This window comes from Helicoverpa zea, chromosome 4, assembly GCF_022581195.2.
Source record: "Helicoverpa zea isolate HzStark_Cry1AcR chromosome 4, ilHelZeax1.1, whole genome shotgun sequence".
In the NCBI taxonomy this organism is placed as follows: Eukaryota; Metazoa; Arthropoda; class Insecta; order Lepidoptera; family Noctuidae; genus Helicoverpa; species Helicoverpa zea.
Window position 1 is genome coordinate 4,803,100 of NC_061455.1, and position 23,558 is coordinate 4,826,657.

Here is a 23,558-nt window from a genome sequence, read left to right on the forward strand (position 1 = left end):
ACTTATCTTAGACACCATTGGCTGTGTTTCGGATGGCACGTTAAACTGTAGGTCCCGGCTGTCATTGAACATCCTTGGCAGTCGTTACGGGTAGTCAGAAGCCAGTAAGTCTGACACCAGTCTAACCAAGGGGTATCGGGTTGCCCGGGTAACTGGGTTGAGGAGGTCAGATAGGCAGTCGCTTCTTGTAAAGCACTGGTACTCAGCTGAATCCGGTTAGACTGGAAGCCGACCCCAACATGATTGGGAAAAAGGCTCGGAGGATGATGATGACATGACATGATTTTTGCAATATTTGCAAGCGCAAGAAAACAAGTCTCCAAATGCGCTCAAAAAGTTTTTATTTTTCTATCGCTTATTGACGATATAGGATTTAGATTGCCATCAATTGAGATTTAGTGTTCAACTTCTTTTATAACAACCAAAGTGCACTCAAAGCCAACTTAAGCGAATACTCATCCATCATCCTCTAATAATGATTGTAAAACACCTTTCAAAAACTGCAGAAATACTTATCAGCTTTCAGTAATGCGTTTCGGAAACATTTATTTTGTGAAAACTGTTCCCACGGAAAGCAAAAACAAACTTGAAATCAAGTCGACCATGTTTCGACAGATGGAGACGAAACGAATTTAAATCTGCATTATTGTAGCCGAAATATATAGGTATACCTATTTACTTCTTTTACACGTGTAAGCGAACGTGAGTCAGATTAGATTTGGTGCCTCGCATAATGATGTTTTGGAAGACAAAAACAAAAACTCGGCTGCACAGTGATTCGTATTAAAGAAGCACTATTATCCAACTAGTGTAAACTGGCAATATCTGGTTGTAGAAAGAAAGCTAGTTTGTTTATAAAAATATTTTAGGTACTTAAAGTCTTATAGTACGTTAAGGATACCTAGTAAAAACTACTAGATAGCTAGAAACAATAGTACCTACAGTGTGGTTTGTAAGTGCACCATCTTGGTATTCGAATGTTATTCATATAAAAGACCTTGTTTACAGGACCAACACTGTCGTGCTGATATACAGCGAATGCAATATGGCGGTTTGGCCTTGGCTGTTGAATAAAAATAACGATGTTTTTGTCGAGTTGATTTTATATCAGAAGTGCGGGCGGACGCGGCGAGCGAGTCGTGTGTGTGCATTCGACCAAAATACTCGGCACGCCTGCCTGCGCCAGCGCACCTCTACACAATGTTTACTTAGGACTAAGATCCAGTCTTAAAAGGCAATGCTTTGACGATATTAGACAATTTTAGCCTGCTCAGACTATTACCCAAGCGCTTTTAGCGCGTCAGTGTTGTTGACGTTGTCTTATTTATTAAGACGTCTCGTATTGACATTTGTGCTTGACAAACATCGCAAGGCTAGCCAGTACACAGACATTCGGTACTTCATGTAACTTGCGAAAAAATCAGACTCATCCCCAGCTATTTGATAAATGATGGATGATCAATTGTTTATTGTGCGGTCACGATTACGGCGATAAAATGAATTAAAAATGGTTTTCATAACCTCACTCCATTTATTTAATTGGAGTCAATTTAAACTGGTGGTATTTTGAGGCACGAACACCAGTTTTATGGTACAGAAGCAGTTTGTTGGGTTTAGTACTGAGATAAGTCGAATGTCTATTGTGATTTGAAAGTAGACACCTCAGTGGAAGCTGTCTGTGAACCGGTTCAAGACTTTCTCATTCATGCGGCCCACGTACTCCGACCAGCTTTACTGACACGAACCAAAATGGAATGAAACATTTTCTTGTACCTACCCACCTTATTATTAGATTAGAATCACGTAAGTATAGCTAGCATTGTCTGGTGCAAATTGATGTGCTTCACCATGAGGTTTTTACGTTGCATGAAGAAACACAATGAATTAACCCTGCCAATTCTAGCCCATAAAAAATGTAACAAAGAACGTCTACTGGCTGAATATCATAAAAAGAAACAAGTGAGCCTTTGAATGTTTTTTTAATCATAACAATTAATACAGCGAGCGGGTAATCTCTGCCAAATGTTGTGAAATATTCCGTTTATTTTTAACATTTTCTAAACACAAACTACTTCCCGTGGCTATTAGCTTATTTGGTCACACATAAACAAAGATCCTAATTTAAATAAAACCTACATTAAATAAATAGTACATACCAACGCATATTGGGCTTTAAATTGTGACATAAATTGAGCATTGTGCTCTATCTGATACAATCAAATAGTTTATATGGTAGAACGCTACAATTTACATGAGATGACCTCTATAAGTACTGGCTCCGAATGTTGATATGCTAATTCTGTCCACCAACAATGGCGTGGCATTCTTTAATATGTTAGTGTTCTCACACCGTACAAAATATTTACTAACATCAATTTATACCATGCGTGTATACCAGCGATCCATTTAAACACGTTTATTTTGGTCACGGTCCAGATATTTTCACCCTAAACGGACTCCCACAGTTAGCAGACCTTGAGACGGAACAATTAACGCATAGTATGACAAAGGAAACTGACGCTTAAAAACAAAGACATTTCAAGGTGCCATTGGGCGCCATTTAAACATGCGTGAAGCGAACGTGCTTCGAAATTTCTTGCGATTGCCGTCGCTTACGTAATTATTGGTTGGTGCCCATACAACGTTTACATGCAATGTGCAAGCAAATACGTTTATTGATTTATCGGCGAGTTGCTCAGAGAGCAGACATGCTCACTCAAGATACCAGTATTGAACGTCAAAGAAATATTAAGAACGCATCTCTGGCACGGCGACGTACCGCTTACACGGTTTCTAGGTAGGCTTTAACGATTCACTGAGTTGCAATAAGTGCCTGTTTACGCGCCAGCGACCAATGGACGCTTGCGACTATTCTAATCTTCGCGAGCGTGGGCCGGCTACTGGAACCAGTCGAGACGCCGGTCAGACGCGGACGAACTGACAAACTGTCCGACCAAATCGCGGTTGTATCTCGTAGTGGAACATTGGACATTACAATGCTTTATGTGTATATCAGCGGGCCTTCGCCCCCGCGGGCCCGACGTAATACATCACTTACGAGGCTACGTAACAACAACTATATTAATCTCGGACCCATAGAACGTGGGAGTTATATCCATAATACGTTACATCATTTGCCGAAACGCTTTAATTAAATTAACAATATGTAAATTTTAGTTTATAGTAACATTTATTAACAAGTTCCATAACAATAACATTGTGTTAAAATGTAAATCGTTGTAAATAAGAGATCGTAATCACACTTTACAGCTGTATACAGTAACATAATGAGTTTTACGGCTGTTTCGAAACAATTGTTATTACGAATTCGCCAGCCAAGGTCAATGGCGATACCTAACACAGATCTAGATTTATACTTGTTTATACGTTTTGGGTGTTTGAAAAAGTTTTGTCATCTACAATTAAATTGTAATAATTCAAAACGTAGTGTAGTCCTACCCTTAAGTGCAATTCGATTTTCTAAATAAATATTTGCCGTCATAAATGCTAGACTAGACTATAGACAATTCAATTTAAAGCGTTGCTTACACAGTAATCTAAGCTGAAAAGCCACACCCACTGGATATTGACACGTCTCGTTTTTTTGAACGCAACCTACCATTAAGGTGCGAGTTTTAGCGGTCGTAATGATGCATCATCATCGAATCGTGCGATGTAAACAACGCGGACCTTGGCCTCGACTGAACAATAAGACCCGTCGGCCCCACTAAATTCGATTACCTAACAGTCTCGGCTATTTCGCTCACGATTTTTGCCATAAACGCAAACTACGCCGCGATTTGCCGCCATAATTATTATACGAACGCGATTTTACTCATATTATAGGATTATAGGTACATCGATTCTTGTAAGTGGATTGTTTACAAAAAATACAACTTTAAATTTTATGTAGTTTGAGCATGATTTATGTAATTGAAATCAAGGCTGCGAAAATAACCCATGAGAAATGGACGATAGATAATGATTATGGACGGTTTTTACGGATGATCAACGTACCTATTGTTTGTTTAGAAGGTTATTCGAGAAACTATATAATTTATTCTATCTTTAAAAAAAAGCAGATTTTTAAATCCATTAAAATTCCAGAAGAAATTCCGTTAACAAACAAAGATTCCTACAAATTCACAACAGTTCGAACTAAATCAAGAGATTCCAATTAAATCAAAATATCTCCAACAAAGGTAAGAATACCGTGGCCAAAGTATTTCTAAAGAATCGCGCCCTAATTGACAAACGAATAGAATGTTTTAACGGTCAACAGCTTGTGTTAGGAATAATTTTTCCATTTATAAATTTCTCGTACGTTGAAGAGTTTAATTGAAAAATTGGATGAGAGTTGGGCCAAACAAACGGGTAATAAAAATAATAAGGCTATTAGCTCAATTGCAGGCGGGGGCGTGGCCATCGATCTACGATTACCTTCATTACGCATAGGGCTGCCTAATGATATTATCGATAGTTATTTTCATATTAAATTACTTAATTTGAATTATTCGGCTCCCTTTAAATTCAATCGGCAATACATTTAATTTTCACAAATGTGATTTAAAATTACTTTTAACAAATTATTTCAATTACTCTCTACATAAAGTTCGTCACAAAAATAAACACCTCACATCTTGCTTGCAATCACACAAATTGTGTGACTGTAATAAAAACAACGTTCGTTCCAATTTCATTCAATTGTAAACGGAGTACACAGTAACGTGAAATAATTTCCAGTGAAGTGGTGGTATACAGCCCTGGCATCATGAAAAAAGTTAGCTGACTCATTCAATCGGCTGTAACGATGAACAACAGTTTTATTCCTGGCCGGTTTGATTCATTGTAAATATAAATAAACGCGATAAAGCATGCAACAAAATGTATTGGAACTGTTTACTTATTTCTGTCCGCCATGTTATCAGGCGGCCAGTAATTACGCGTTTGTTTTACAAAGAAGGATAACTATTACAAACTTTTTATTAGAAGACTTTATTCTACAGAGAAGTGTTATTAAAAGAATTAATTTATACATACAATAAACTGGTTTAAATTAAGAACATAAATAGTGTTATTTTTTGTCTCAATTCCACTGATGATAGTTGCATGTGGATCAAAATTCGAAATTTAAAATAAGAATTCTTCCATTATAACGCAGTTTTGGCGGGAAGATAGATTATAAGGAATTCCCGTTTGCTTATCGAACTAGTTTTATTTTTATTCACAGCGCTTGCTATTTAGTTTGATACTGCCAAACGGGTTTCTCGTGATTAATCGTTATATTGTTGTTTCAAAACGATCAAACGATTACACAGAAATGTATAGTAGTTTAGTGAATTTATAACACAGATATAAAACTTTTAAACTTATAGGTACAACTCCTAATTTTAACCCGGTCGGGCCTCAAACGCGATTTATATTTAGCAACGAATTTATAAAGATATTATTTTAGATCAATTTTGTTATTGTTGCTCAGTGGCAAAATTATATTATTTATATAGGTACACTTGGAGATTATGCTCGGTACATTTGTCAGTGTCGTTATGCTTTTAAGAACTGTCGTATCTTCATGAATTGATGACTATATTTTATTTAAGAGAATAATTTTGACAAGTATCAATTTGTTTTGTATTATCGCATAGTGTTTTATTGTGTATTAGAATCCAGTGCCATGGACTGTTCTTGGATAATGAATTTCCTATAGTAAATAAAAATACTGGATGTCATCCATTACATCCCTAAACATTAGCACACAATATAATTTTGTTGTTTATAGTTAAATTTTAATCCTACATCGCCAGAAACATCACCATTTTTAAATAATCACAGCGATTCTCAACTAACAAAGGAATACAATTAACTTTTTGCACAAAAATGAAGTTATTTATATTCAACAATCGTGTTAACAACTGTTTTGTTATTAAAAAAGTAAGTATTACCAACAACAATATTTATATTTATTGCAAATCTTTGATAAATCTCTATATATTCGACTAGCCGTTTTTCCGCGGTTTCACCCGCGTCCCGTGGGAGCTACTGCCCGCACCGGGATAAAATATAGCCTATGTTACTCGCAGATAATATAGCTTTCTAATGGTGAAAGAATATTTAAAATCGGTCCAGTAGTTTTTGAGTTTATCCATTACAACCAGACAAACAAACAAAGTTTTCCTCTTTATAATATTAGTATAGATACAGGGGTCTTTATCTTTTATTTTATTTAAATAATAATTGTTTGCGACTTAAATGTCATATTAATAAGGATGTGGAATGTTCATGACAACAACGGTTTATAGGTACCTACGCTAAATGGGTATTGGATAGCTCGTTAGCGAAGTAGATCCTAAAATGCCAAAGGTTCAGTGCCGACACTATCCGATAAAAGTTATTCGAGTAAGAAAACCGTGCAAGGTTGGAGATTGTACCTAAAAACTTGCGAACTATTCTATTCTTATTTTGAATTCCGCGATGACAGGTCGCCATATTCTTGAAGTGTCAATTTCATGTGACAGTTTGGAATACATATCTATTCATGCACATCAATGCTTAGCAATACCTGGAAGAAATTTTATGTTGCATTTATCTGGCAGGTAGCATTACGTATCGGATAACTAATTGACACTTAATCAGTAGCTAGCGAAACCGTTCCTTAAAGTTGCGAGCAAACATTTATTTCACAACATGGATAATTCAAATATATCGAAATTCAAAACTATTTCTATTAGGTATGATAATCTAAATAAATAATCACTTAAGTTATTCTATTAGCGAGCAAAACACAAATCAACAACAATAATTTTCATATTACGACTGCGCTAACGTAAACGCTTAAATCACAAAACCTGTTGCACTGTGGGAAACATTACGTAATTATCACGACACAGCACAAATGTTACAGTAGGATCATTGCATTTCTTTTTCTCACAGACTTGGACATTGGAGATTTTTGTTTTCGTAAGAAGCAAAAAAAAGCCAGCAATTTGTGAACGTTTTTGATATTTATAAAATTAATAAAGGGTCCGATGATCGTAAAATTTGTCACAAAGATTAATCACGATCAGGAAGATACTTTTCACCCTTCGTTGCCAGTAAAACGCGGCAACAGCCAGTTATTTTTAGAAGAAAATGTCCTTTTACTGCACAGTGTACTTTTTCCTTTTTCGATGCAGATTTTTAGTCTTCATTTTGTGTCTGCTTTATAAGAGTTTCTGTCACTAAAAATAGAGCGTTTGATAGTCAGTGGTGTGAAATGATGCTTCCACGGATTCAGGTATTCGAAGTTCGACTAAACATCAATAGATTTCGAAGCAACGTAGCGAAACTTGGAAGGAATCTACAAAGTTGTATCCATCAAGTCCGATTAGCCATATTCAGAATGTTCAGTCGAATGTGAAAATGATAAATTGGAAGCAATTGTTAGTCGAAAATGTGAATCTTACGTTTCATGTAACTGCAGGGAACTATATATTGGCTAAAGTATTTTTGCTGTTTGACATTTAACCGTTCAAAACAAATTAAAATCAGTGTATAATAGTTCTCATACAAAAATAATTTACTGTATACTTTGTAGCCCCAGCTAGTCGTTATAGATGGTCATATTATTAAGTTTACTAGCAATTGTAAATGATTAGCGAGTAATTACAGTTGATTACATGCAACGGCAATCGGCGTTAACTTTAATAATATTGTATAAAAGAACTAACTAGTTTTCGAATTTACCGGTCCGTGTTGTACCTATCTACCTAAAGAATTACATAACTTTGCCTGTTTTAATTTAATCATGAATTTATATGAACAAAAATAAGACCGCCTGAAATATGGATGTGTCAAGTATGATAAGTTTAACGAGGGCGTGCAAAGAGGGTTTAAATGACTTAATTTTGTGACAAACAAAAAATAATGCTTTTTTGCGCCACGGTCTTGGTAGGAACATTAACTTTTTTTGTCTTTACTAATTTGCCCAGGTATAATTTAATAACTGGGCAAGAAGATAAAGTTGGTATCTTTATTACAATGTTTTTTTTTTTTTATTTATTTTGTTATCTAGATGAACTTTAGTGAATGTCTTACGAATATCAGTAACTGAACGAGGGACGGAAAATGGAGCAAATAATATGTAAATGTTATGGTCACGAGCCATTTAAAGATGTCCAGATCAAGATAGTGCAGATTTAAATCTAGATAAAGTCTGACCGTGGATCCATATAATTACAGAAGATCGAACGATCTTTGTTTACATATATATTACATAACTATAAATCAAAACTAAACTAAATTAAATGAAGTCGTATTATGTAAATTGGTCGACTATTGGGGATAGGTGTCAAAATACAATTAGAAGCAATCGGCGGCTTATAATTCACGGCTGGTTTATTATGTTTGTATAGAATAACTAGAAAAATACTTCAGTTCACATTACTCATAGTCAGCGGTAACTACATATTATGTTTCTGTCCTACACAATCATGTTTACGGCAGGAAATAAAAGTGTACTGTTACTTCAATATAGCGACAATTGCATGAACAAATGCTTTTATGTGTAACACATTGACCTTCGCTACTATGTATTTGTTGAGTATGGTTAGTGTTGACACACATAAAATACCATTTTATTGCACTTCAGGCATGCTGTAAACAACTCTGTGGTTTATTCCAACTATTGGCATATTTACGTGCGTGATGTCTGAAGGAATTTTGATAATTAGTACCCTTGGCACTGCGCACTGCAACTAGCGGTTCGCGTGGAAATGTATTCAAAAATATTCTTGAAAACGCTACACGTTAATACTTAATGCCACATAACATCGCAATAATTATAAACTGACCAGACCCCTTATGAAAATTAAAATGCATTTATGTTGCAGTATATCGTCTGGACTTCATTCTAGAATAATGTCATGATTTTCGCTCAACACGATACTCTAACAAAAATTTATGCACACAGACTTGGCAACATACAGTGCATTTTTCGTCTGATATCAAATGAATTGAATACAATGATAATAATATTAAAATGTCTGGTGAAACAAATACCCAGACTATTCGATTGCACTTAATACAAACAGTGGACATAGCTGTTAATAATAGCTGTGTAATACTTTGATACGATATCAAGTTAACGAGTCGACGCGACTATAAATCTGCTGCGGACGTCATTCTCGTAGTGCAGTGAGCAATTTGCAGCGAATATATTGCAAACAATCATGGCACGACCAACTGACTAGGCAATGAGACAGGGGACAAACTTAGAATTTATTGCACGTTGCGTTTGTCATTCAGTATTACATGTATGTTGTCACGCCCTTTGGCTTACTGAAAGTTCTGTGCACTGTGGTAATGGACGCTGCTGCAATTACACGATACTGATATTTTTAGCTTCAGTTTTCTTTTGTACTTTAGGACCTTTAGGTCTAAGTTATGATATTGTAAGTGATAGCGCTATAAAACAAACAATTAATTGTTATAAGAAAAAGGACTAAAAAAACACTCCAATTAGGTACAAGGGAAAATTTTACTAGACATTATTCTAGTAAATAAATTTTATCTATGATCATAATTACGCATAACAAAGCTACTTTCAAAGTCAAAAGTTTAAAAGGGGTTGCCTGATGATAAAATATTACTACAATTACGTCTGAGGGGAAAACTAACAAAACATAACTTTATTTGGTTAACATGGGAAGTAATTAAGAAAAACAATTAAATTATGTTAATAAGACAAAACATCCGTAATTTAGTATAAACATTACGTTAATTTTTGCACTTTCATGCATTTTAATTACAATATTTAAATACCTGTACTAGGTACAAAGCAAAACAAGTTTGAAAACAAATAGAATGGAACTGATTTGTGTTCCAAATTCGAGTTTCAAATTAAAGCGTTAATTTCCATAAATTAAAAAGAAAATTAAGTATATTCTATTTTTAAATGATTAACATGTGAAAATCATAAATAATAACATTAGCATTTTAATTAGGGTTTTATTAGTTATGTATTTATTTGCCAAGTAGCCAGTAGGTATGGGTCTTGGTAATTAAATAAAGAAAATAATTGTGTTAAGGAAAGTGATGCCGGTTTTATGAATTAATTAAGTAGGTTTAATAACTTATTACACATTTAAATATTTATGCTTTTCTGGGCCAACTTATTTTTTTTTACATTTTGTTCTTTTATAGGTATTCTAATTTTAAAATTATTTTTAGCAATCATTTTGCATTACTGCCAGTATTTTTATGGCCTTTTCAGTAGTGCTTCAAACCTAGGACCGATTGTTCGTTCTTTTGTTTTTATTTGTAAAAAGGTTTGAAGCCTAGCTCGCGTATTGTTATATTTGTAAAGCGCGGCGACTGCAACAGTAGATTTGACCTTTGCGAAGGGACAATGAACGCGATAGGTGTTCGAGCGCATTGAACTACTGAACTTTGCTTACTACAGCCGATTGCTCCATCCAACTCACGCTCCCTTCTTTAATGACATTCTCATAATCTGGGTACGGTCTCCTATAAATATAACAACAGTAGCAACAATGTACTGCAGTATTGGAACAAAAACATTTAATTTTAACCAAAATAATACATAATCAACTTACATTCATCATCGAAATATAAATTGACTTCCCAAAACAGCAATTCATTGGAAAATGAGACATTCGATTTTCAATACAATTTTACGTTAATTTGAATGAAAATGTAGAAAACAATACAAGTTTAAATGTATTTATGCAGTTTTGTGTATTCAGCCAAACTGCAGCCGGAAACTGCTTACAAAGCTTGTTGCGAAGCGGAGGAACAATTGGATGCAGGGTCTGAGAAGTGGGAATGCATCGAAAGTGGTCGCCTGCGCAGTCGGTCGGCACGGCAACGTCGCGCGATCGTCTTATATTTAGCGTGGGGAACATAAAGCTTCGTTTACAAATTTAATTGCATCGACGATCGCCCGCCACGAGACGCAAATAGCTACAACTCGTCCCTGAACCTACCCGAACTTTCTCCAGCTCGCTGCACAGCGAACGCTGTGAAAATATATTTGCTAGTGTGTTTTTGAACGCTCAGACTGCCTGCAACTATCCCACTAAGTGCACCGATGCAATACGAGAAAGGGACAAGCTTACTCTCCTCGTCTTCTTCCTTCGCCAAGCTACATTTTGTTCTTGAATTATTTTTATGGCAGTCACAATCCGAATCGGTACAAGAAACTTTCAAAGTTTCATGCAAAACTGTCGCTTACATTATGTCGAGGATGGTCATCGTGGTCTGGCGAGAGCAGAACTTCCAAGAGTCATTTTGAGAATTAATGGCAAAATTATGCATAGTTCGCTCTGAATTGTCGCGAGTACGACGCTCGACTGCGTAATGAACTTAACTGCTGTACTGACCATGTACGTGGGGCGACGATAAAATACCACATTTCATAAACATTTTCCAATGAAATCGAAGCAGAAACCAGTCGTAGAGTACAAATTGATAATGAACGCGGAGACGAAAGCGTCGCGCCTCGCTTCTATTAAATACATAGTTAAATGGGATGAAATAGAAAACAGGATTGGAATAAACGGCGAACACGCCACTCTTAGCCATTAATAATTTTCGAGCGGTAAAGTGCATCCTAGGGTTGCATCGATCATTTGCTCAGACAGACGTAGTCGCATGAAACAGAATGCTAGGGGGAACTTGCTGGCGTGCGGTACTAAATGCCGTGTAGCGAGTGGGGCATATTGGTGCGTGCCCACACGCGTACACCACACAATGCATACAATGCACACGTAAATACATCTTCGCCCGACTCTACTATGCATAATCACGTAAATTTGCAAGTAAAATGACGAGACACGGCACTTTTTAAGCTTTGCAAATGTAAAAACACAGCATTGTCTCGGCTAAACCGAGTTTCGGTCGACAAAGGTGAGTATCGTGTTCCAAAAACTTGGTACAAGGTCGACCGCAATGAATGCGTGACAGAGCTGAGTATTAGAGATGCAGGGAAAGGGGTTCGGGCGGGTTGTGTATTTGGCTGGGTGCAAGATGCAATTTATGCAGGCATGCGCCGTTGCGTCGATCACGCCCTAAAAACGGCGCTAACGAGCCGTGCCGGCTACCGGCGCACCGCGCCGCCGGCATGGGAACGGAAATCGCCGCCTCTTACTGGCGGGAAATCCAGACACACTTCAGACAATTGACCACGACGACGACCAACAGAAAAACATTGTTTGATCTGGGGAAATTACGGCAAACGCGCGGTTGTTACCTACCGTTGTCATGGCAACAAATTGGACCACGAACAAAGGGAATGAACAATATTCCAAATGAAAATGGAGCGCAGAAAGTCCGCTGGTGTTTGGGTGTTTATATTTTCGCACATCGTGGAGAATTCACAATGGACATATCGTGACTAACGAATAGTAGTTAATGCATTAGAAAATAATGTTCTCGTCGCCTCTATAAAACAATAACGGCTTTCACAATTCATAAAAATACAGTTATTAATTATTCATGTCGGCGTAACTAATCATGCGCGTTTATGTAAGAACACAGATTGAAATTACCGCAAGTGTTAAAAATGTATTTATTGACTCATTAACTTATGCCAAAAATGATGAATATTTAACAGAAGAATCTCTCTACATATGCAGATATTGCAGATTATTGTTAAAATAAATATCGGAAAACTATTCATCCTGATTTTATTCATATTACATGGTCACCCTTAATGGCGACGTCCTAAGGAATATGAAAAATATGTTTTTTTTCTCAGATATTGAATACATACAATTCTCATTTGTGCATGTATGTTAAATTTTTACTAAATGTTAGTGTCTTTGTTTTTTTTATTCCGTTCCGATTTCAGGTAACTCAAGCATTTTCTCATTACAGAAACGTCAGGATTGAGGAGCCACATAAAATGTGTTTATTTACAAAATTCACAGAGTTTTAGTAGGTACTTTGTCTGTGTACTACAAATTCAGCCACATTTACTACTAAATGTTTATGGGGTGTAATTTGAATTTGCCAATTACGATTCATGGGAATTCACACTTTCATTGTATGGGTTAAGGAGCAAAATGAAAAGTATTGTAACTTTTAAAATATCAATAGTACTGGAATCCAATTTTTGGTACGCAATGCGCTCAATTACTACTAAATCATACAAAATTTTTAAGAATGTAGATCGTATACTTTCTGTTCCAACGTGGCTCCTCAGTCCAAATATTTAGATGGAGGAGCCACCTTTATGGTCATATAACTTTTGAACTATTACAACAAATTCCGAGATTGATCCTACAATACTTTTTAACTTACTACTAAATAAGTACAAAATTTCGTTAAGATACAAAAAGTGGCTCCTCAGTCCATACGGACATAAATATTTGACCGAAAACAAAATAAAGAGCTGGCACACTAAGAAAGAAGTATGTATTGAATATGGTGCAGTGATATCCTTAGCAGGCCTCCCCCTCAAGTCTGCTTCACGCCCGACTGACGACTGAGTCACTGGTCGCGCCTCCGACTTACTAAGGATTGCACTTAAATGTTATTTAAAACGTAAACGAAGTCTTTCGAAGCAGTTTGACAAACATTAACCAGCTACTTAAATATACGTGCTTAATTTAATCAAGAGGCCGAAAAAGGAATGTTATCGCAACTGGATTTTTTAAATTTCAAATAAGGAAAAAAATAACGGCTTTGGCAATATTAACGATACAGCCTTCTAAATTGACCAATGAGAGAATTAATTTTTATAGATGAAATTGTTTCAGAATAAATACTTCGTAAGTACAGTCATGAGCAAAATTATTTTATATTTTTTTTTACTTTCTTACCTTTATTTACATAGATAATTTTTTGTTGATGAATAAAATAATGAAATTCTAAGCCAAAGCCTCTACCATAAGGCCTCGGCCTCGAATTTTGCGGGCAGCGGGGCGGCAGCGGCGGCGGCGCGGACGGTCACCGAGTGCACCGCTCGTTGCCCGCTCCCGCGCCGCTGTATTCGAGGGCCGGTCCATTTGATTATACGCGTAAGATCCTGCCGCCCCCGCGCCGCCGCCGCTGCCGCGCCGCCCCGCTGCCCGCAAAATTCGAGGCCGAGGCCTAAGACCAGCATAAGTTTGTTATTTTGTCAGTCAGGAAATGTAAAATACCAATAATATTTATAAATATGAATGAAAATTTACGATTCGCAATACTAACAAGGTCCTAAAGTCGTGTTTACGTCGATCTTGGCTCAAGGCCACGACGTGATACTATTTAATGCCTTTATGTACCGACGTAAAAACGTAATATGGTTTGTATCCTGATGTTTTTCAAAATTAATGTCTATCTAAGATATTATTGATAATTTTATTTTTATGTTTTGACTCCAAATAATTAAATATTATCATTTTGTTTTTTTTTTTAGTTTATTTCTTTTTTTTTGGTTAAGACAGGATGTTATACTGTTTGTGCCAGCTAAGTAGGAATAAGGTTGACGCAAAAAAAATATTCTGACAACATAAAAAATATACTACACCTACTTCATTCATAACTCCATAATTATACATTTATTAAATGTTATTTCACGCTTAATATAACGTGACACGTGATCCTGAGATAATAACTACATTATACTTTTAAAATTTAATGCTACGCTGCCAAAAATCTAAACAAGCGACCGTTTTTATACCGCATCACACGCCCACTCATTAAAATGTATAGAAACCAGTTTATTATGATCTGTTTTGTTATAAAAATATTCTTGATTAATTTTGATTGCATTTTAGAAGATATACTAGATATATTTAAAGGTATCTTAAAATGAATATCTTTGTTTTTAAATTAGAAGGTTTACTGTAACAGACAAAAATAGGCAACTGGTGATTTCAATAGAAATATTACCTACAAAATATATATATTTTTTTAATATGGTGTTTTAATGCATGTTTTTGTTTCACGTCAAGCCGTCAATGCTACCAGGCATTAATTAAACTTTTTAACGTGGTAGGTAATTAATATTAAAATTATAGTGTCTGCTAAACGCAATAATAGTAGGGTATGAATAAATACGATTAAAAATTATCCTTCATAATTTTTTGCACTATTTCTTATGTTATGACTCATTCTAATGTGTTCTTATTTGCTAAGTATATAGACGGCCTTTAAATTAATAAGCTTTATCCACCTGAATGATAGAAAAAAATCTGCCTATAATAATAGTTCTGAAATGATTACTATTGCCTAAGAATTTTTTTTGCTCAGGAAATAATTTGTTCACATTTTTTGGTTATAAACCTTGCGTAAGCCGATTGCACGAAGGTAGGCTCAAACGGTGAATGCAAAATATTGAATCATAGTTGCATTATGCATAACCAGCTGGTCATTGACCTGGGTAAGGAAAGGGCTACTTAAAGGAAGTTGGTTATAAAGCCTTAAAATGAGCTAAACGAAAAAAAATTGTGCTGATTAAGTTCATTCGAATAAATCCCACCCAAAACAAAAATGTGAAAGCCTGCCAAGTTCGATAATATGGGAATGCTTCGCCTATAAAAGAAGTGAGATCTGAATAAGTACCAAGTTCCATACACATACCTCAGTTAAAAATAGTTACTTTTTAATGATGTTACTTGGAAAGTTTTCATACACCTTGTTATAAACCTACTAAACGCAACGAATCAAGTATTTAATTTTCTATTAAAACTTGCCAAGTAACATCATTAAAAAGTAACTATTTTTAACTGAGGTATGTGTATGGAACTTGGTACTTATTCAGATCTCACTTCTTTTATAGGCGAAGCATTCCCATATTATCGAACTTGGCAGTCTTTCACATTTTTGTTTTGGGTGGGATTTCATTTATTTTTGTAAGGTTGTTTATTTTATTTTTTTTTCTTATGATGAAGTTAGTTAAAGGAATGTCTCATTTATACTATCTTTTAGATTTTTTAATATGCACTATGTTTCTTACAAAGAAATGAACTAGATTAACTAAATGGACTAGATTTACCAACTGACTGACATGACATGTTATCATATATTATGTTCGTGGATTAAAGTTACACATTCGTTATTTTCGAAAGTGATTCACACTTGGCCGTTTTCAGATTTTTACTTTACTTTGACTAAATACAAACCTTTGTACCATTCGAAGATATATTATATAAATATAGATAAATTTAGTAGTTTTAGTTCCTTAGGGGTATAAATTTACACCGGGTATAAACACCTTCATTATTTTGAAACCGACTCACACTTGGCCATTTTCAGATTTTTCCCTTTACCTTGACATAAAGACCTACCTCCATGCCAAATTTCAAGTCAATACGACCATTGGAAGTGGTCTAGGTTTTTGATGAGTGAGTCAGTGAATCAGTCAGTCAGTGAGTGTATAGTAAAAATAGCGATTTTCTGACGTCAATATCTCAAGACCTACAATAGGTATATTAATGAAATTTTGTATTTTAGATAAGTGAGGGGGTCTCAATAGATACTAGAAATTTGATATGCGTAAATAAAATAGATTTAAGTTACAGGGGGGTCGAATTTGGCCCGAAATGGTTCGTGTAATATAACCCACGGCCGGTGTGTCGCTTTTTTTGCTCGAACTTGGCGGACACACTGCCGTGTGTCTAGATCTACTTGACTTTTATGTAAGTAAAAAGCTTTCAATAAGTCTCCATTCCACATCTACGTAGAATAAAAACTTTCGACATGTATTAAAGTCCTCGGTTTGATACGGTGCATACCGTATTGACTAGACACACGACTGCTAACTGGTATTTGAACGGCTTCAACTACGTCTTTTTGCTGACAAAAAACCTACGATTCGAGATAAAGTTTACAATATCTTGTTGTTACTGTCTGTTATTTTACGAGTGTAAATAATAGGTGTGTATGTTCACTTCGCTTTCTGCTAGCCAGTTTGAATGGAGCCTAACAGTCGTCGCTGTTACTCAATAAGTTCACACAAGATGTCCTAAGTATGTGTACATAACACAATATGCGACGCACCTCAGACGGACGAGGAATGCAAATGGCTTTATTGTAAACAGGTAATTTCCTCTACTTTTATGTATATTGCAACAGGAATTAGTCATAAGTCGTCATATTTTCTTTATCGTCACAAACATACTGGTATAGAAAATTGCAAGGATTATTTTTGGGAATCAATAGTGATAAGTTTCGAAGCTCTAGGATTTATTTCTTCACAAAAACTCATTAAGTTTCCAAAAGTTTCGGGGTATAAAATTATATTATGTCAGTTCCAAAATCAATAAAATTATAAAATTTACGTCTGATATAAAGACTCTAGACATAATAGCCGGTATTTATGCGTTAGTAACATAATTGAAAACAAAACGATGCGCCCGCGCATACTAACCGCTTCATTTGTTCTGTTTGGAATCGATTTCAAACAACTTATTTAGTAGTTGGTGCCTCGCCTAATGACGTAAGATTTATTACGAAGGATTTGTGCGTTTGATAGAATTTTTATGTAAATAGTTTGCTTGTTTTTGGTAAGATTTTAAAATTCTATTTGTTTTTTTTTTATATTAAATCATAATTTAGATAATGATATTTTTTTTAAAATTACTAACTACAATAGGTAAAAATCTACAGTGAAATGGTCTGAGAAATTATAGTATATTCTTTATCAGGTCAAATAAAAAGAGAATATCTAAGAGATGTACCGGAGATCGCCCACGATTCTATTAAATGAATCGAATGCCCTAGGTCACTGGTCACCTACACTGGAAACGTCAGAAGTTGTGGACGTGACTCGTCAAATGTACGGATAAATATTTTTGTATAAGTGTCCTACCTAAATTTTAAACAAACTAAAACGCTACACTTTTCTGAAACCTACCTACATTATGAAGAGAACCTTAAATAATATATTTTTTTGTGTTTTACATGCCAAAAATTGCAATTCGGAACAACAGTCATTCTAGACCTTCATTATCTCACATTTCATGAAAAAAAACACTCTTTACAATAAAGAACAGTTGTAAAATCCAGAGTTGTTTAAAAATGTCGCGCCAATTTCACTAAAGAAAACAAACAGAAAAGAGTCTTGTGATATGAAACGTTATATTTTGAGTGCATATCAGTGATATAAAACTTATATCAACAAGATTAGTGCAGTCATTGAAGCGAAAAATACGGTCTAACCTCCGAATTTTTTTACTGTGAACCGATTTGCATGAAATTTTGGTATTAGGTTCATCTTACCCTTAACTTCAAAAGTGAATATGATTTGAACTCCGCCACCCCCCCTGGGGGGGGTTGACACCCCTTCTTTGGGGTGAATATTTTTTTTGCAAAATAACCTCGGATATCGATAGAAGACCTAATTTTAAGCTAAAGTTGTCTTTAAAGTTTAAAAAAAAATCCAATACTTTTCAAGTTATTGGCAATTGAAAATTCCCAATTTTTCACGTTTTTCATCGGTTTTTTGCAAATATCTCCAAAAATATAGGTTTTATCGAAAATTTATAAAGAACAAAATTGTAGCAGGTAAAACAACGAACAATTTGTTTTTTTATAAAAGGTCCTAAGTGCAATATTAAGCTAGATATTAAAGATCAAAGCCGTTTTTTATTTTGTCTGAAATTTAATCGACGTAGTTTATGCCATCTATTATTTTAGTAAGTTGATCAATTTACCAGTTTTATTATTTTCCGGTGACATATATACACATTACAATAGTTGTGACTCTTTATTATACTGCCTACTTTCACATTGCTCCAAATATTGACACTCCCGAAGTTTTCAGTTACTAAGTAGAAAAAAATATGACAAGTTTTTGGACCGTAACTCCTTCAATTTTCATGCTATCACAATTTATAAAAAACCACTGTAAAAGTAATTAAGAGAGCTACAACATCCATCATTGCAATATATAGTAAAGAACTTTTTTCTAAAACGGTGAAGGGTTAAAGTGCTTAAGAGAGGCTGTGATTGCGCTGCCACGCGCTCTTTAAACAATCATATCTCCGTCAATTTTTGTTCGACAGAAAAAACAAACAAACCAAATTGTTTGTCAGAAAAATACCTAATTTTTTTATCAGTACACTTTTATACGTATCTGTCGTAATTTTTGAGATATTATGAAAAACAAGTGGGTTTTTCTTTAATTTGAAATTTTGTTCTTTTCGTTAATCGTGACTTTTTTGAAAAATATCTGTCCTGAAGTAGCCAAACTGATACTATCTATCAAACTCTTCATAATAAAGTTAATCCTAGGCGGAATACGATTAATTTTAATTTTGGTGGAAATGGCACTTATGAAACCCATTGATTTAAAAGAAAAAATATAAGATGCTCCCCTTATTTGCAATACAGCTCACTTATTTTACGTGCAAAAGACTTTTAATAGTACTCATCTTAAAGCTTATTTCAAGCACTACAAAACCCATTTGTATTCGAATGCATAAAATGCATCTACTCGCCGCTACATGGCATTGACCACAACGATTAAATTTCAGACAAAATAAAAAACGGCTTTGATCCTTAATATCTAGCTTAATATTGCACTTAGGACCTTTTATAAAAAAACAAATTGTTCGTTGTTTTACCTGCTACAATTTTGTTCTTTATAAATTTTCGATAAAACCTATATTTTTGGAGATATTTGCAAAAAACCGATGAAAAACGTGAAAAAATTGCGAATTTTCAATTGCCAATAACTTGAAAAGTATTGTATTTTTTTTAAAACTTTAAAGACAACTTTAGCTTAAAATTAGGTCTTCTATCGATATCCGAGGTTATTTTGCAAAAAAAATATTCACCCCAAAGAAGGGGTGTCAACCACCCCCAGGGGGGGTGGCGGAGTTCAAATCATATTCACTTTTGAAGTTAAGGGTAAGATGAACCTAATTCCAAAATTTCATGCAAATCGGTTCACAGTAAAAAAAATCGTAGCAATAATGCTTCAATGACTGCACTAGATAAGATTACCACCATGACACTGAGATATAAAAATATTATCAATGCATAATCTGTCAACGTCAAAAAGAGCAATTTTGGTATTTTTTATTAGGTATGTATTTCATAATTTTACCTTCATGTTCTAATAGGTAAATTACATTCAATAAAATATGGACTCAGTGCTAAGTTGTTAATTTATTCATTCATATGTTTTTCTATTAATAGGACAATGTTTACAACGAATAAGGATAATAAAGTCTGTTCCATATCGTGTTTGTTTGTATAATGTAAGTATAAAATACTCGAGGAATAATTTTGTTATCGACTGTACTTATTTTTATGGAATATCGTAATATTTTTTGTGCAAGACTTGATATCCATAAATGCAATATTGAAAGCTAGATGACTTCCGTTGACATTTGACAAACAGAATAATATTTCAATCAGTTAATCGCTTACATAAATTATCAATAAAATACCGAAGTTTAAGAATTTCAAATCATGTGACTCACGAATTTTAATAACAAATTAGTGTTCGTTTTCAAATGCGCTGCGGTGAGCTGTTTTATGGCGAATAACGTCAGGTGCAGTCTTTTTGGTGAAAGACAACATGGCAACAACAATTTGGCTAAAGGACAGCTGCCGTAATTTCGGGAAAAACGCACTTTTGCCAGGAAACGGAAACCAGCTGTGCAGCGAACCGCGGTTAATGTATTAAGCCGACGAAATTGCATTTTTAAGGCTCCACCAATTTGGGCGCGAATGAAACTCGACATTACTCATAAAAACTTCTGTGACAAGTAATTACTAATTGCATTGCGTGCTGTCAAATGTTTTACATGGCCTTGCATGTTTTTTTTAATCGTTTCCTTTTTATTTGACAATAACAAATCAATTTATTTGGCAACTTGTACCAGATAACATCATAAACAAGTGATTAGGATTTTATTTGATACATTCTAATTTCAAACTCGTTTTATTTACATGTGGCCTTAATTTAAATGGGATTAACTGTTACAGGTTTTTTCAAATGTTAAACACCTATTGTAATGTTACAAGGTATCCGATTTTTTGTACATTACCCTACACGTAAAAAACTGCGCAAGGTTGTACGGTAACAATAGCTCACAAATATCAATCATTTGGTTCAGGAAGTGAATGGTTGTTTTATACGTTTTAAGATAACAAAATACTCTAATGGTTTGTTTACTAATAGTGTTTTTATCAATGATTCATAGTGCCTGTAAGGTTATTACATAAATATTTTCGTAACACACCCACAAACACCTTCAAACTTTTTGATTAAAAATAAGACACGTTTGTCAATTTAATTTTGAACACAGCAAAATTTAAGGTAGGTAGCCGTAGGTATTCGAACCTATTTTCTGATGCAGCTAAACAATTTATGTCTCCATGTTTTTATAAAGCTGCACTAAAGTGCCATAGAGAATTTAGCTTGTAATGCTACTGCTCCACCTGCGTCTTAACGCGTTAAATTTTGGCATTACGCAGATGTGGCCAACGTTTTAATGGCAATTTATACTAATGGCATTATTAATAGCATTAAACGTTAAGCGATAACTCGGGTGTCGGTTTTTTGGACACATCAAAGGGTTTTAGTGCGTAGCTTAGAGCGCTAAGTGATGTTGGCTACATTAATGCCATCTCATTGCACGCATGCAAGGACGAGTGTAGATACTTTGTTTAAGTTGTAACTGCATTTTACGAGCACGATAATGGAATGGTCAAATGAGAAAGCTTTAGTTTTTAGAATTATTTTGTGTGTCTGAGTTTAACCTCTTTAATGTGTGTTAACGCGTTACTTCATGAGGGATTAACTCTTTGCGGAATTGTACCTAAGTGTAGCCAACACGCATTTTTAATGCAATAAGTAACGTGTAGTTGGCCATTGACATTAACGTTAACGCTAACGCAGGTGGAGCAGGAGCATAAGCCAGTTTTTATCGCTTTAGGGTTAACCAAACATAGGTAGGTGTATGCGGTGCAACTTGCATGTTATCTAAATTCTATAGCGGGGTGTAGGGCCGCGCCGGCCGGTTTCCTCGCGTTCAGCCGCCTCCAACACTGCTCCAACCAGTTCTACGCCAATTATGTGGGGCTGCTATTCGATACGATATAAACAACCGACAAGAAATGCATTCAATACACACACAACACACTCAGATACGACGCTGTAGGAGTACCAACCTACACAAATAAAATTCAATGCACTCGGCGATCTGTCAGCTTAATGTGTTGTAATAATATTAAACTCAATGCATAGCATGATTATGTACCTACATACGTTTGGCATTTTAATAAGCGGCAAAAAAATATTTTGTGATAAATTAGGTAGGTACCGTACGTAGTAGGTATTGTTTTTGCCGGCTTTGAATACCGGTAATGTTTGTACACAAACACTGTTAGGTAGGTATTTAATCCGACTTTGAAACGAATTGGCTTGAAGTTACAAATCCAATAAGAAAATAATAAGACAAAAGTTTTGAAGGTTTCTTACCTGATCCGGTCGGAAACAATTTCTGGTTTGGATATCTTCTTAGCCGGAGTGACGGCGTGCGTCGGGGCGTGAGTGGGGCTGGCCGAGGGTTCGGAGAGCGCTGATGGCGGCGAGCACGAGCCCGAGCTGGACAGGCTGAAGGTGCGCGAGCGGCCGTCAGCCGCGGCCGGCGTGCGGCCCGACCGCGTGCGCCGGCGACGCTTCTTCTCCTCCTCAGCGCGAATCGCAGCTCCCGGAGGTGCCCAGTCCAGATCTTTCTTCAAGTGCCCTCTGCCGCACCTGCAGCCGCAAGCCTTAAAAGCCAGATCGTACCCTTTCTTGGTCCATAAATTCTGATGCCTCTGGCGTTCAGACCACGAGCGCGCTCGGCCGCAGGATTTGAGATAAGCGAGAACTCCACCTTCCCATTGCTCGAAGCATTCGCGGTGCATGTACCGGCCGGCGGCGCACGTGTCGTTGTTGCATAGCACGCGCACGGCATCTTCGATACGCACCGGTTCCCGGGGGCGAAGGCACTCGCCGGGGACGCAGCACCCGCGAGCCTCCTCCGCCTCATGCTCGCCGGTGGCGCCTTGCCGTCGCGGAGCCATGCCACGATCGACTTGCCAACGAAAACGAACGTGCCGCGCGGAAGTAGTGGAGCGCGTCACGCGAAACACATGCTTGTCGGAGCGCGCGCGGCCGACTAATAACTGCGGAGTGAACGAAAGCGAAATTTCAAGAGCGCAGCGCGTCGCCGCGCCGCCGCGCCACCCGCCTGCACGCGGGGCTGACCTTGCGGCGCGCGGAGGGGCGCGCGGCAGTGCAGCGAGGGGCGGGCCGATGCGGCCGACACGCCGGCGGTGGGGAGAAAGTGCCGAGCGAATTTTCACTTTCGCGCGGAAGCGGGAAGCGGGCGCGGGAGCGGGCACCGCGTCTTCCTCTCCATCCAGCAGGATAGCGAGTCGGGGAGCCAATAGCGTTGCAATGTTATGTGCACGTCCAACACCTGCGTTTGTTGGTTTTGATGTAGGTACCTAAGTAATTCACAAATGCAGCAGTTTTTATTTATATTCGTGGTGATTTGGAATCTAACGATATTCGCATAGGTGCTTTTTTTTCTTTCATAGATATATACCTAGGTACTTAATTAGTAAAT

General features: G+C 36.2%; 1 protein-coding gene across 1 annotated transcript in view; it reads right to left on the bottom strand.

Annotated features, from left to right (window-relative positions):
• The window catches only part of LOC124629509 (headcase protein), a 66,051-nt gene extending 42,947 nt beyond the window's left edge, over positions 1-23,104 (bottom strand). Inside the window, exon 1 of the mRNA XM_047162905.1 lies at positions 22,421-23,104. Coding sequence (XP_047018861.1) covers positions 22,421-23,010 — 590 coding nt within the window. The 5' untranslated portion in view covers positions 23,011-23,104. The remainder of the gene's footprint in view (positions 1-22,420) is intronic.
• Between the last annotated feature and the right edge of the window lie 454 nt (positions 23,105-23,558).